At 35.8% G+C, this 16526-nt stretch overlaps 3 protein-coding genes across 3 annotated transcripts in view; 2 read left to right on the top strand and 1 right to left on the bottom strand.

Annotated features, from left to right (window-relative positions):
* Positions 1–1014, top strand: part of LOC111391271 — a 1467-nt gene extending 453 nt beyond the window's left edge. The window contains exon 3 of the mRNA XM_023016442.1: positions 10–1014. Within this exon, the coding sequence (XP_022872210.1) occupies positions 10–1014 (1005 nt within the window). The remainder of the gene's footprint in view (positions 1–9) is intronic.
* A 4770-nt stretch (positions 1015–5784) lies between these two features.
* On the bottom strand, positions 5785–6577 carry LOC111391249 (ubiquitin-like-specific protease 1A). Its single transcript, XM_023016419.1, has 2 exons — positions 6075–6577; positions 5785–5988 (listed from the first exon to the last, which is right to left on the bottom strand). Exons 1-2 carry the CDS (start codon positions 6536–6538, stop codon positions 5916–5918), a joined length of 537 nt encoding a protein of 178 aa, XP_022872187.1. The 5' UTR covers positions 6539–6577; the 3' UTR covers positions 5785–5915.
* A 3789-nt stretch (positions 6578–10366) lies between these two features.
* LOC111391248 (tetratricopeptide repeat protein 4 homolog) lies at positions 10367–15368 on the top strand. Its single transcript, XM_023016418.1, has 8 exons — positions 10367–10621; positions 11146–11358; positions 11440–11631; positions 11714–11914; positions 12030–12110; positions 13703–13829; positions 14740–14829; positions 15125–15368. The coding sequence occupies exons 1-8, from the start codon at positions 10517–10519 to the stop codon at positions 15202–15204; spliced, it is 1089 nt and encodes a 362-aa protein (XP_022872186.1). The 5' UTR covers positions 10367–10516; the 3' UTR covers positions 15205–15368.
* Positions 15369–16526: the final 1158 nt, after the last annotated feature.

Here is a 16526-nt window from a genome sequence, read left to right as displayed (position 1 = left end):
TGTACTCAGATTGCATCTGAAAGTGTAAGTTCGCTCTGTTACGAGACATCAGTAAAAATTCTGGAACGATTAGATATGCGAGTCAACCAGTTGTTTCCATCGAAATATGACCTAATATCAAAATTACAGTTGCTAGCTGTGAAGTGCCAGTTTGAGTACAAAGTTAAGAAGTCAAATAAGAGCACTTATACAATTGTTTGTATTGATGAAAATTGCAAGTGGCGCTTACGGGCAACCAAGATCGTAGAAAGTCCCATTTTCGAAGTTCAAAAGTACAATGGTCATCATTCTTGTTCCATGAGTGTTCGTCACAGAGATCATAGGCATGCTTCATATATGATTATTGGAAACCACATCGCTCTTAAGTATGAAGATGTCAACCGAGTTTACAGACCAAGGGACATTATTAATGACATTCGTCAAGAGTTCGGCATAACCGTAAGCTATACTAAAGCGTACATGGCTAAAACTTTTGCTTGTGGACTGATTTATGGGAAACCCCGTGAGAGTTATGCGAAATTGCCAGCGTATTGTCATGTTTTGGAGATGCAAAATCCTGGTACACTGACATTCATTCATACTAATGATGATCGGCGCTTCAAGTACCTTTTTATGGCATTGGGACCAAGTATACATGGGTTCGTAAACTCAATGCGAAAGGTAATTTCTGTAAACGGTGCATTCTTGACATCGAGAATGAAAGGTACTCTACTCGTAGCAACTTCTCAGGATGCAAATTTTCAAATATTTCCACTCGCATGGGGAGTAGTTGATTCGAAAAATGATGAATCCTGGACTTGGTTCTTTCAGAAGTTGCGGTTAATAACAGGTGATACGGATGATCTTGTGATTATATCTGATCGTGCAAAGTGCATCAAAAATGGAGTTAGAAATGTGTTTCGATTTGCTCATCATGGTAATTGTACATATCACTTGCAAAAGAACTTGAAGACAAATTTTTCACGGTGTGATGTTGCAACTTTGTTTAGGGCAGCGTCAGAGCTTATACTGTAATCGAATTTGAGTTCTACATGGCAGCTCTATGCAGTAAAAAGGAGGGCATCAAAGAGTACCTATTAGAAGAAGATTTTCAATGTTGGGCTAGAGCGCATTTTACCGGGATACGTTACAATATCATGACTACAAATAATGCGGAATCTATAAATGGTTTGTTGAAGAGTGCTCGAGAATTTCCCATAGTTGGTTTACTAGAATATATTCGTGGGATACTACAAAGGTGGTTTTATGAAAGACATGTTGAAACAGAAAAATGTGTGACCCAACTCACGCCAGCATTAGAGAAAAAGATGTGCATAACATATAATCAGTCAAATGGGTTGGAGGTAAATCAGGTTTCTCCGGACATTTATCAAGTTGGTGACAATTTAGAACACCACTTTGTGGATTTTTACGAAATGACATGTACGTATAGAAGATTTGATTTGGACAAGTTTCCATGTGCGCATGCAATTGCTGCAGCAAGGTTTAAAGGAGACGAGGGCTATAAATTATGTACCCCCTTTTACACTAGTATTTGTTGGAAGCAAGCTTATTCTAAATTCGTATATCCTTTGCCGAACGAGGTCGAATGGCAAATTCCTAAGAATGTAATAGCAGAGAAGTATTTCCACCATTGGTACGAAGACAGGGCGAACGACCATCAAAAAAGAGGAAAATGTCGGCCGGAGAGACGCGTGTGGCTCGTAAGTGCAGCAGGTGCAAGAAAACTGGTCATGTTCGATCCACTTGCACGGGCCAAGCAGCTAGTAGTGAACATTAATGTTGTAACACTATCTTATTTTGTAACTGTACGACTTCGTACTTATTATATCAACTGAATGAAATCACTTATTAGATTTTGTACTCATTGTGTTATTGAAAATTTTTGTATCGTTGGAATCAAATTTTAGTACTTTAGGTATTCATGTTCCTATCTTCTCACAGGGAATGCAAACTACGTTCATGTCGTTACAGTAGACATGAACGTCGTTCCAGTTCAAAAATTGTACAGATTAACATAACGAGTTATAAATCGTTTCTGAGACACAAAACGACATTCATATCGTTTCAATGTTAAATACACACTGCTTCTCTGATTTTTCTAAACGACTTAGAACTCGTTATGAATATAAATAACGACTTAAAAGTCGTTTCAGTTAAAATTTATATTAAAACGATTTATACCACGTTTTCGAGACACAAAACGACATTCATATTGTTTAAATGTTAAATACACACTGCTTCTCTAATTTTGTGTAGCGACTTAGAACTCGTTATGAGCATAAATAACGACTTAAAAGTCATTTCCCTAAAAATTTATACTAAACCGATTTCTATCTCGTTTCTGGGAAACAAAACGACATTCATATCGTTTCAATGTTAAATACACTGCTTCTCTGATTTTGCGTAACGACTTAGAACTCGTTATGAACATAAATAATGACTTAAAAGTCGTTTCCATTAAAATTAAAACTAAAACGATTTCTACCTCATTTTTGGGATACAAAACGACATTCATATCATTTCAATGTTAAATACACTGCTTCTCTGATTTTGCGTAACGACTTAGAACTCGTTATGAACATAAACAACGACTTAAAAGTCGTTTCAGTTACAATTGACACTAAAACGATTTCTACCTCGTTTCTGGTAGACAAAACGACATTTATCGTTTCAATGTTAAATATACACTGCCTCTCCGATTTTGAGTAACGACTTAGATATCGTTGTAGACACACATAACGACTTCTAAGTCGCGTCAGCCAAAATTGATACTAAAACGATTTCTAACTCGTTTCTTGGACACAAAACGACATTAATATCGTTTCAATGTTAAATACACACTGCTTCTCTGATTTTGAGAAACGACTTAGACCTCGTTATGACCAAAACTAACGATTTAGAAGTCGTTTCGGGTAAAATTAGTACTAAAACGATTTCAAACGTGTTCCTGAGACACAAAACGACATTTATATCGTTTCAATGTTAAATACACACTGCTTCTCTGATTATCGTTCCTTCTCGTTCAGAACGACATTGATATTGTTCTAGCGTAATTGTTCCTGAAAGTTGATCCATCTCGTTTCTTTACAAATCTGACGAGTTCGAAATTGTTTCAGTTGAAATTATAAGTGCAACAACATCGGTATCGTTTCTTCACAGTTGAAACGACATTAGTATCGTTATGCTTAAAAATGGCGTTTCGACCATCCACGGCCATCAACATACGTCCCACCGTACGTATGACGATGAAAATAGGTCATCGAGCCGGCTCAATCTCACTCGAATGACGCTATGGTAACGTTTGTTATTTCATAGTTGTTTTTCACACTCAGATTGTTTCCATAGAAATAGGGTATCTCCGTTGGCTCTTTCGGACCAGTCGAGAGCTACCAGCCCACTTGTTACGCTCTTTCGCTCGTCATACACATTTCAGATGTATGTGCAGCAATCGAGGATAGTCGAAATGTCGTTTCTAGGTATAACGATATAAATATCGTTATGTTTTTCAAGAAACGACTTTGAGGTCGTTTTAGATGTTTTACAAACTGAAACGTGTTAGAAGTCGTAAAATTATACAAGGAACGACATAAATATCGTTATGTACCAAGTAGTGAAATAACGTAACGTTGTCCATCTCGTTTCTTTACAAATATGACGAGTTCGAAGTCGTTTCAAGTGGAATAATAAGTACAACGACATCGGTATCGTTTCTTCACAGATGAAACGACATTAATGTCGTTATACCTAAAAATGACGTTTCGATCCTCCTTGACCGCTCCACATACCTCCGAAATGTGTATGACGATCGAAAGAGTATAACAAGTGGGCTGGTAGCTTTCGAATGGTCCGAAAGAGCCAACGGAGATACCTATTTCTATGGAAACAATCTGAGTGTGAAATACAACTATGAAATAACAAACGTTACCACATCATCGTTCGAGTGAGATTGAGCCGGCTCAATGACCTATTTTCATCGTCATACGTACGGTGGGACGTATGCCGTTGGTCGTTGATGGCCGAAACACCATTTTTAAGCATAATGATACTAATGTCGTTTCAACTGTGAAGAAACGATACCGATGTCGTTGCACTTATAATTTCAACTGAAACGATTTCTAACTCGTCAGATTTGTAAAGAAACGAGATGGATCAACTTTCAGAAACCATTACGCTAGAACAATATCAATGTCGTTTTGAACGAGAAGAAACGATAATCAGAGAAGCAGTGTGTATTTAACATTGAAACGATATAAATGTCGTTTTGTGTCTCGAAAACGATGTAGGAATTGTTTTAGTTTCAATTTTAACTGAAACGACTTATAAATCGTTATGTGAGATTATAACGATTTTCAAGTCGTTACTCAAGATCAGAGAAGCAGTGTGTATTTAACGTTGAAACGATATAAATGTCGTTTTGTGTCTCAGGAACGAGTTAGAAATCGTTTTAATATCAATTTTAACTGAAACGACTTTTATGTCGTTATTTCTGTTCATAACGAATTCTAAGTCGTTACGCAAAATCAAAGAAGCAGTGTGTATTTAACATTGAAACGATATTAATGTCGTTTTGTGTCCAAGAAACGAGTTAGAAATCGTTTTAGTATCAATTTTAACTGAAACAACCTTTAAGTCGTTATTTAGGTTCATAACGTGTTCTAAGTCGTTACGCAAAATCAGAGAAGCAGTGTGTATTTAACATTGAGACGATATGAATGTCGTTTTGTGTCTCGAAAACGATGTAGGAATCGTTTTAGTTTCAATTTTAACTGAAACGACTTATAAATCGTTATGTGAGATTATAACGATTTTCAAGTCGTTACTCAAGATCAGAGAAGCAGTGTGTATTTAACGTTGAAACGATATAAATGTCGTTTTGTGTCTCAGGAACGAGTTAGAAATCGTTTTAATATCAATTTTAATTGAAACGACTTTTATGTCGTTATTTCTGTTTATAACGAATTCTAAGTCGTTACGCAAAATTAGAGAAGCAGTGTGTATTTAACATTGAAACAATATTAATGTCGTTTTGTGTCCAAGAAACGAGTTAGAAATCGTTTTAGTATCAATTTTAACTGAAACGACCTTTAAGTCGTTATTTAGGTTCACAACGTGTTATAAGTCGTTACGCAAAATCAGAGAAGCAGTGTGTATTTAACATTGAGACGATATGAATGTCGTTTTGTGTCTCGAAAACGATGTAGGAATAATTTTAGTTTCAATTTTAACTGAAACGACTTATAAGTCGTTATGTGAGATTATAACGATTTCCAAGTCGTTACTCAAGATCAGAGAAGCAGTGTGTATTTAACGTTGGAACGATATTCATGTCGTTTTGTGTCTTGGGAATGAGGTCGAAATCGTTTTAGTATTAATTCTAACTGAAACGACTTAAAAGTCGTTATGTGTGGTCATAATGACTTCTAAGTCGTTACGCAAAATTAGAGAAGCAGTGTGTATTTAACATTGCAATGATATTAATGTCGTTTTGTGTCCAAAAAACGAGTTTTAAATTGTTTTAGTATCAATTTTAACTGAAACGATTTCGGAGTCATTATGTGTGGTCATCACGAGTTCTAAGTCGTTATGCAAATAAGGATAGCAGTGTGCATCTTACATTGCAACAACATGACAATGGAAGATAATGAAAAACATGTAGGCTTGTACATGTAAGACTCAACAACCTGACATGGACAATGTCTAAACTTTAAAGTTATAGAAGACAATGGAAAATATGCATATTGAAATTGTATTCAAACTCCAAAATAGCTGCTTCTCCAAAGCCAAAACAACCAAGTGACTACATAACGTTATAAAAATATAAAAAAATACGAGCAAAGCACAATCTACGGCTCAAAATCCCAAGCCAACAACTCTGCAGCTAGTTTCTTTCTCCATACTGGTACGTAATCCGGTCAAATTGTATTTACATCCATATTTGCGTGCAGAAATTCTATGAATTTGATAGCGAATATTCCACAATCGGATCTACAAAAAAGTTGTAAAATTTTTGTATTAATTTTCAACACTCAAGATAATATGGTACTACTAATTATGAAATTAGTCATTCTTACCCGTTCACTTGTTGGGGAACATCTTTTACGTTGACAAATTTGAAGTTCTCCGTACTATATTTGCTTTCACTGGTGACATGAGATTTTATTATCAACGGAATAAGCACCTGTAGAGGCAAAAGGTAAGCTTCCAACGCTGCTCGGCGAATGTGACCCTTCAGACTATCAAACATTAAAATGGCCCGTTCCTCAATGTCGACTTGAACTGCAAACCAATGGTCGCGGGTCCAACAAGGAAGATACAAATATTTACAGTCCCTCCAAGGTTTACCGAGCTCCGAAGTAGCCCCTCTCACATAATTCATTAGACTCTTACTACATTTGAGCTCTTTACTGGACTGTAATTGGCCATATGCATTGACAACAAATTGATAGAAATAAGTGTCCAATATGCAACAGTCTTGCCGAAACAGATTGGGAAATCTGGAAGCCCTTTCTCGTATCTGATATAGGGCCTCGTTCATAATCTACAAAAATAAACTAATAAATTCAAACTGAATTCTTTTGTGACATTATCGTAAAATCATTAAAGTTGGATTACTTACACTGTTATTAATCCAACCATCCTCTTTCGAAAGATCCATCAAACTTTTTGCTTGAATATCATAGAAGCGCAAAGGTATAATTTGGCTGTGCATACAACAAAATCAACACGAAGTTATATTTAGGTAATACTATCATTACTTTCACATGTACTTACAACTATATGTAATAATTTACCACGAAGGTGTAGTTTCCATCCATTTGCAAAAATCCTCAACCTTGCTGGGATCTACTTCTCGATAAGGATCGTAAACATTGATGTCCGACAATTTTCTCCTCTTCGTCGGGTCAATGTACGGAGAACACAGTAAGCGCGCTTTTCTCTTCAGACAATACCCTCATCCTTTCAATGGATCGGATCCCGCCTCATCAATTTCTACAACGTCCCCTATATGTTGCAAATAACAACAATTAGAAGTGGAAAATCTATTTCATTTGGATATAAAGATGTAAAACTTAACTTTGAATTCATTTTTACATACCTTGCGTGGATTCATTTGTATCTACATCATGCTTTTCAGGCATCACAAAATCAGCAATCCCTTTCTCCACGTCGGGACGCTCGTCCTCTAATATTATTTCTTTTCCAACACTCTCCTTGATCATTTTTTCATTTTCTTGCTCATCTATATCATTCCCAGATCCAGCTTCCTTTTCCAAGTCCTTACCTTCTACATTTTTGCCTCTAACCTCCTCCTCTAACTTTGGGTCCTCCTCACGCGCTTCTACATTTGTTTCAGCGGCAGGCACATCTCTCACATCATCAAATCCAGGCTCAGTTTCCAACTCCTTCCCTCCTACATTTTTTCCTCTAACCTCCTCCTCTAACTTTGAATCCTCTTCAGGCAGATCACCTTTCTTTCAACAGCATGCACATCTGTCACATGATCAAACCCAACCTCCTTTTCCAACTCATCCTTCGGTTTATTTTCTGGTACATAAGCTGTGCTACTAGTGGCACCATCAAATGCACTAGTTGCTGGATGGAACCGACCCGTCACAGCCAATTCAACTAACCTATCAACCTTTTTCTCCACCCGATCAAATCGAGTCGATATAACTGCTTGTAGCCTTCCCTCAAGTTTTTCAATTTCCGTTCTCAATAAATCCTCTATGTTGATCTCAAAACCACGTTGTGGTGGTTGAGCTGCTCTAGGAGACTCTTCGTGGTATGCATGCCGTGGCTCGGCATCTTGCTCAGCCTCGTCTCCTTCGGAATGATATGAAACACTCTCATCTTCTTCCACGATTGATTTCAACTCTTTCCAATAGGCCTCTTCGAGTTCAGCTTCGGTGGGAATCAACGTGGAATTAACCTCCAACTGCAAATATTAAAAGGTACAAGTCATTAGTCATTCATGAAGCTAATTCCACAATTTGTTCCCATTAAACTTAATAAAGACAATTTTACCTCCTTCGAATTCAACACATTCTCAATGGCAGCAGACGTTAACCTCTTCGGCATTTCCCAAGCGACCATTCTTGGTATTATATCTGGATATTTCATACCAAACTTCATTCCCAAAGTTGGGATCGCTTCAAATGCCCAAATCTATTGCAAAACAAACATTTATATTATCTCACAACACAAATTTATATATATAAAAAAAAATATGAGTCAAGTGTATTATTTGTTCATACCATCGTAGCCCACAGGACGTACGCCAAGATTACGATCAATCCTAACTTATACTTATCGCTCTTTCTTTTCTTGCAAATTACAAATGCATTGTAAGCATCTCCCTTCGTTATCTTCCCCCCACTATTCCTAAAATACTCTTTCACGATCCGACACTCTTCCCCCAAGGTCTTATCTACGTCGTTCTCATCACCCGCATTTAAGCCGGTAACTAAAATAAATTCTTCCAACCCAAATTTTGTATTTTTCTCTCCTATCTTAAACCAAACTTCTTTTTTGTTGGTCCTTAACTTTCGCAATAATAACTGATGTATAACTTGTGAAGCCAACTTTATGTCCTTCAACCTAAGGAGAGATCCAAAGCAGCTTTCACTAAGTTTGTTTTTGTAATTTGTATCGAGCTTCTCATACACATCTCGCACTATTTGCAATCTGCATCTCGTCGTAATCGTAGCATCTACTTGAAGAATCTTCTCCATAGCACTGCAAATTATAAAATATGTACTAATATTAGAACTGATTATAGTAAAGCACATAATAACAAATATAAAAACTAGAAATATTAAAACAAGCTACCTAGTTCTTCTAGTTTTTCTTGTAGTAGAAATTTTTTTGAATATGAAATTTAATAGCATGTATTATCATTGCTAACAACAAAGTATATTTTATTTGATATTCACTTATTAGGCGTTCTTAGCTTATGTGCTTTATAGAACTTGTAAGTACAATGCATTATAAATTGTGTATAATGATGAATATATATTTCTTGTTTGAAAGATCAACGTGAACTCAAGAAAGCTCTTAGAAGAAGAATAGGCAAAAAAAATGACATTACTTGATATTGCAAATATTTCATCTGATGCAACTTTATTTGTAGACTTACTTTCAAATGTATTGACAAATTCAGAGCCTTGACTTTGTATTTATTTAGAATGAACCTCAACTTAGTGATGTTGCTTCAATAGATTAGTTCAAGTGGAATGACAATCATGAAAATAAAGTTAAAATGATCTATAATTCAATGGTGTAAGACATTTGAAGAGCGGTGTACTCAACAATGCAAATCAAAATTTGGATCGAGGAGAGCAGAACGCCAAACATTCAAAGAAACTTTTGTGTACAGATAATACAATTTTCATACAAAGGGGCAAATGAATATGTTCAAGTAAGAGATGTACTAAATTAAAGGTATAAACAAGAGCAATGAGCAGATTACATCTCTTCATCTTATCAGTCTTTAGCATTTAACTAGACATAAGATCGAGTTTAATTTTTCAATCTAGAAGATCTTTGACAATGTCTGTGATGGTAGAAAACTGGTTTGTGGTATGATGCATGACAATCTCTAGTTGGATGCAACCTAGCAGCAAATCTAAGGGTATGGTGCAGTTCAAAACATTTTAACTGAACAAACTAGTCGAACTAATTGCCAGGGATGAACAAATTCTTAGGAATATGATCTCCATCACAAGAATGTAGAAAATAGTTTGTCTACGTGAATTTCCACATTATTTTGGTTCGAGATGCAGAGTTCATAGGACACTTTTGGCAATGTCTTAGAATGTATATAATCAGCTCGATTAAAAAAAAAAACAAAAAAAAAAACCCTATTTTCAGTTGCTAATTAATCACCCAACATCCAACAAAAAATAGTATCAAAACTTCAACAATTCATCATCAAGTCATAAATTAGTATACTTATACAAATATATCTGTTCATAGCAGAGAAAAATTTGAGAGGGGCGACAAACCTGTGAGTGGGAGATGGAGAGGCGAAAAATTTGTTGTAGATAATCTTGTAAGAATCTTGAACTTTTGAAGTGGAAGGAAAACAGATGGTGAGTTCAAATGTCGAAGATGATGAATTTGAAAGAGAAGAAGATTTTTAATTTGGAGAAGAAGAAGTTTGGAGCCAAGGGAGGTTTTCACGTGATGAATGGTAAAAAATCCCCAATTCTTTCTTCCTTCATTTTCATTTTAGAGGATAGGGTAAAAGGGTCTTTTGATAGTTTTAAATATTTAAGATTTCTTTTATTTTGTTATTTTCGATCAAAGGCCTTTTGAACAAATATGATTTTAGTGGTGGCCATTCCAACTTATTTTCCCGAATTTTATCTCGCATATTTTAAATCTATAAAGATAGTGACTTTTAAAAAATTGATTTTGGTTTGCGAAATATATTTCCAGAAACATCTGTTTGGTTTTGCTTGAATTCCTTCAAACGTGCCCACCAACAGAAAGAAGAATCAAAACAATAGCCATGGCTCTTTGGATGGAGGCGGGTTCGGAACCTAAAACCCATGATGAAATAGCTGACCTTGAAGCCATATCTGCCCTAAAAGAGTCTGCTGCTATTGAATTTAAGGTTTCCTTAATGGCTTCCCTTTTGCAATTATTGATTTTATTTTAAATCTTTCATTATTCTTTCTGCTTAATTTGGTTTAGTTTCATCTTTATGCTGGGACAAATGGCTTTCTTTTTTGGCCTTTTGAGTGATTCAACAGAAAATTTGCAGAATATGATGATTTTATATTATTAATTTTACTATGATGTTTGCATGTCTGATGATATACGTTAAATAAACTTGGTCAAAATTCGATCTTTTATTGCATTATCAGTGAAGATTCAATCTCTGAATGGAAAAATCCTTCACTATTTCTCCGACCCATATGCATATGCGTACTTAGTACACTGGTCCAACCTTTGAACTCAATGACAAGAGAAGGATTTGTAAGATGTTTCTTGATGTTTACGAGATTGTCTATTGATACCTGAAATTTGTTTTGCTTTTGTTATAGTCCTGTTTGCATAAGTAAGGGAAACGATGTTTTTTGAGCAAGCTCAAAAATGATTATAAAGAAGATTTATTGTTGTTCTGTCCGCTTTTAGGAAAAGGGTAATGAGTATGTGAAAAGGGGCAAAAAGCACTATTTGGATGCTATTGATTGTTACAACAGAGCTATAAATCAGAAGGCTTTAAGCAATTCAGAGAATTCAATTGTTTATTCAAATAGAGCTCATGTCAATCTGCTCCTGGGAAATTACAGACGCGCTTTCCAGGATGCTGAGGAGGCAATCAGACTCTGTCCAACAAATGTTAAGGTTGTAATTTTGTGTTAAATATCTTGGTCATAAGGTGAATTATTATTTTTCTATATCATTAACAGCTATACTCCATTTTAGGCACTTTACAGAGCAGTCAAAGCATCACTGTCACTGGATTTGTTGAATGAAGCGAAGTCATACTGTGAAAAAGGACTAGAGCAATCACCTGATAACGAAGAATTGAAGAAGCTATCCAAGCAAATTGATCTAAAGCAAGCAGTACATGAACAGAGCCTAGCTGAAATTTCCAAGGCTGTGGAAGCAGCCAAGGTTAAAAATTTATGGTGTTAAGCAAAACTCAAGTTCTTAAATATTGGGTGTGCTTTTTACCTTTTAGTTTGAATACATGCAGGGCCTTGTCTCCGCCTTTGAGCATAGAGGACTACGAATTGGGAAGGCAATGTATCAAGAACTCACTGGACTTAAAAAACCAAAGCTAGACAAAAACAATATTCTTCATTGGCCTGTTATCCTTCTTTATGCAGAGGTTATGTCCAGTGACATCATTGAGGATTTTTGTGAGACTGACATGTTTTCAGCTCATCTTGACATGATATCCTTGGGCCACCGTTTTCTCTTCCCCCCTTCCCCTCCCAATGTACAGGCTCCATTTCTTCGTGATTATATTCAGTATTCAAGTTAATTCTTGTGATCCTTAGCTTCCAAACATGTTCTCAGATGATTGCCTTCCTTTGTCCTGGGATACAGGAAAAGCTTACACTCGTGGCGCTATTGAGTTGTACTATGAGGTATGCATTTTTCTGTGACTTCTTGATTTTTGCGTTGGTAATTCTTATTTGGGCTATTGGTTTTGCAAAAAAGGGGGTCGTGAATGGTTCTACTTGAAAATCTTTATGGTAATTGTTTAACACAATCTTAACCATTAGGAAGAGTTTCTTTGAGAAGTCAGCATACCGACTCGCTTTCATCCTTTCCCGTTCGTAGTCCAAAATTTTCCTTTATTTCTTCTTTTGTCTTTCATTATAAATTTTTCTATACTAAGCATTCATCTTAGATTCAATCGGATTCAAGAATCAATTGTCGAAACATCTACAAGAGTTGGCTGTTCATTTATGATGTTTGAGGATCATAGTGTTGCGTTACTTAGTATTATGCTTCCTGTTTTATGATTTATTCGATTAGGGAATTTTAACAATCTATGAAGTTCATGCAACAGTTTTTGGCGCATGGCACTGAGATTTATTTTTTATTTTTTATTTTTATTTTTTTGGGTTCAAATACAAAACAGAGTGCTAGATTGTTGATCAAATATTTGTTTGAAATATTTAGCATCTCACCTAATTAAGATTCCTTCCAAAAATAGAAGAAGAAAAAACCCAAAAGATGGTGAACATAAATAAATAAAAGTGAAACAGAAATGGACTTTCTATGCTGGAATTATTTGAGTGTTTTTTGAGAGGTTTTATCACAGAGTTGAGTCTATAGCTAAAATGAATGCTGTGATTGTGTACGCCCTGTAATAATGATTAGGTTGTATAAAGTGGAAGAGCAGATACAAGATGGTGTACCTTGATTTTGGGGCGACGCCTTCTCAGGAGTAAAGTTTAGTGAAGAAGTGGGTATGAGTCCGTCCTGTAAGCACGTTTGTTCACATAATGAACAAGTGGGATATTCCCCTATTGTAACCTGGAGAACAAATCAGCACACAGAATATCTGCTTCTTGTTGTGATGCTCACTCTGACTTGCGGATCATGAGGGGGGCAGCTTTATTTATTAATGACAGGATGTATGACACTGTCAAAATAGAAGCCTCAGGATTGAACCAGATCAGTCTTACATTGTTTAAGGAAGACACACGTCTTAAGAAGACCAGATGTAATCTCAATCCCCATGGAAGATCTGAATTGTTCCATTCTTTTTGGTTTTACATTCTCTTCCAACAGAGTTGAATTACCACTAGAAAGGTTTGCTGGTTTGATGTAGTCAACGACTCCTTAGGGACTAAGGTTGGAAGTTATAAACATAGCATGACAGATAAAATCGAAGATATTAATGTATTGGAAGTTCAGGCTGGAAGGTTCTTCACTTGGTTTTTGGAAAAGGTCGATGAGTATAGGAGTTGGAGATGTGGAGATTGTTATTTATTTACTTCAAAGAGTCTGGACACGAAATTTATTACCATTTGTTCTTTAGACAAATAAATCCTCTAAAAAATCTTAACATACTGTAGATGGTGCTCTATATGACGTACTTGAAAGCTTGCATCCATTTAATTGTTTGTACCATCCACTTATGTTGGAAGCTTAATTGATTGTTACTTTGAATCTTGAAATCCACATTGGCTTGCATTTCTTGGTGACAAAAATCTTGATTCAACAGGCTGGTTCTGGAGTTTGTTTATCCAATAACAAAATCATCCAATATCTCTTAGAAGGTACAGCTGCTTCTCATCTGGAAAACGATGACAGTGAAGATAAAGATGTCGTTTCTGGTTCAGTCGTTAGAGGTAAGTTTTCGTGCATCCAACAATGACGAGTTTCTTATCTAGAATTCAATATTTCTTTTATCAAGATAAGACGAATCACTTGGAAATTAGGCCCCTGTTTGGTTTTGCTAAAAATTAGACTTTTAGTATATTTTGATAAAAGTTTATGAAATATATGATTGAAAAGTCGATAAAAGCTGTGAATCTCATGAAAAGTGGGGTTAAGATTAATTGTTGACTTTGACTTCAATTTTTATCTACTTTTTTTAGTTGAACCAAACAGGGGTTAGGTGTTAATCCTCTAGATTAGCTTTACTGTAGAAGTAAAATCATTTGGATGGCAGTTGAATAAACTACGAACATCTAATCTGCATTGAAGAACGGCAAATTAGTTTCTCTCTTCTTTAGCTCTGTACAGAACTGTATTGCAAGAGTACTTGATTGGATGCCTAAATTCAATTAAACTGAAGAATGGGGAAATGTTACTTTCTTCGCAATTGAGTCCACCAACTGGTAGGAAATCTTGAGGTCATTGGTTCTGGTGGACATTAGTATTCTGATCATTTACAATGAGGCTGAAAGTCCCTAACATCTGAGCTAAAACAACTTGGTTCAGAGGAGGAATTCTTTGCTCTTGGTTTTAATCTCGTAGACCAATGACACATGATTTGAGCTACGTAATATGCTAACACTGGTTATTTCTAATGCGAAGTAATTGTCTGAGAATCTGAGGGCCTAAATTACTGCTTTTATTCGTACAATGACGTGTTTGGATTTACTTATTTTTTCATCATATAATCTGTTGCTAAAATATATGTCGATGAATGTATGTAACATGGGATATGTCGTAAACCTCTAGTAAGATTTCAAATTACACTCTCATGTATCTGTTTGAGTAATTTTTCCTTGATCTCTTCACTGATTGATTCAGGCACTGATTCTAAGTGGGTTAGAGTCAACGAGAAGAGAACACTTCATGATGTTCTAAAAGATCCTAATATGATTATTCCTGGAATTCCTGGTATGTTAATTTCATTCGAGACAATTGCTGCTTGTTTCATTTTGATTCTGAGAAGTGCTTATTTGAAAAGTGTGATTTTGGTGAAGGTGTGGTTAAAAAGTAGGGAAAAGTTATGGGGAAATGTGAAATTTATTTTTTTGGGGAATGTGTCGTTGAAAATGAGCGTGGGAGACAATTGACTGTCGAATAATCAATATCAAACAAGGGCGTAGTTTGTCTTAAAATTTTTATCCATTTCAAGGCAATCCTACTGCATTGTGTCTCAAATCTTTATTTTACATTGCGTTGGTTGCAGTATTTTTTGCTGTTTCTAGGAAATCCAGCTTCTACAAAGATTTCAAATCTGGAAATTGGGCTCCGCCAGAGATTGCATGATCAAGACGCTAGGTAGTAACGCATGCATTTTGTCGAGGCAACCTGGATGACGTGGTTAGTGCAGTTGGTCGTCTGTGTATTAGCAATTAGATTAATTGACGAGTGACTATTTTTTCCAACATTTTTATTACATAAAAGTTTTTACAATTTCATCTCGTTTATCATACCTTGTCTTTATTAATGCACGTGAATTGTAGCATGTATGCTCAATGAGTCGAGTAGTTCTTACTTGTGCGACACACTTTCTGAGAGAATAAAGGCACACATTATAAAATGAGCCGTGTATATGTTTAGGTGATATAATATACAAGAGTGGGAATTTTGATTCTTGATTATGGTTAGGCAACAAGCATGAAAACTGGAATTTTACCAATTTGTTTCTAATCAGATTAACTGACTGAAATCATTGATGTCTTCACTATTGCCTAAATGTTTTCTTGTGTCAGCAAGCAGAAATGAAATGTTCAACAAACCAAACCTTGTTCCGTGTCAACATTTGTTGTCGATGTTGCCACTAACCTGGATATTATGGGAGTCAATAGGTCGAGGTTTTATTTTATTTTTTGACCCAACTGAAGAACTTGTGCAAAAGAAACTCTAGAAACATTAGAAGCCTTGTATTTCTGGTTATTTAAGCAGTCGCAGTCATTGAATTTGATCTGTAACATGTCCTTTTTGCTGCACACTGGTGAATAGGTTACAAAGGAAAAACCTATAAAATCATTGACATTGTAGGACAAGAAGAGACAAGTGTAGGAGGATTAACCTCCGGGAGAGCCATTCAAGATTTGCCGCACAAGGCATTGGAACATCTGTCCCAGCAATCCTCTCAACAGGTGCATCAAGATAATCCAAGTATTCTTCAACATCTCATGCACTGAAGAAATGAATATACTTAATAAGTACGAAAGACGAAAAAGGGGACAATCTCAATGACTAAAGAGAGGTGCAGTATCGTAAAAAGGTACCATATTTCTGCACCGATACCATGTTGGGCAAACCCTTCTTCGACAGTCACAAGCCTATTGGTTTTTTTGACAGAATCATATATCGTCAATCTATCAAGAGGGCGGATGGAGCGAAGAGTTATCACCCGCAGATAAAAAAAATATGAACTAAAATAACAAAAAACTATTTTTCTTTGTCATCGTGTATAAACATTCTCCGAGTTACCTCAGTACTGATTCCATCCTTTGCGAGAATCTCGGCAGCCTAAATATTATTATACGAAAGGGTAGAACATGCATATTTATTCATACAAATATGATGACAAACCTGAAGAGCATAGCCAACCATTTTTGAGAAAGCAGCGATTGTCACAT

This window comes from Olea europaea, unplaced genomic scaffold, assembly GCF_002742605.1.
Source record: "Olea europaea var. sylvestris unplaced genomic scaffold, O_europaea_v1 scaffold770, whole genome shotgun sequence".
Lineage (NCBI taxonomy): Eukaryota > Viridiplantae > Streptophyta > Magnoliopsida > Lamiales > Oleaceae > Olea > Olea europaea.
The sequence above is the reverse complement of the archived record's forward strand: the minus strand, read 5'-3'. Positions and strand labels throughout refer to the sequence as shown.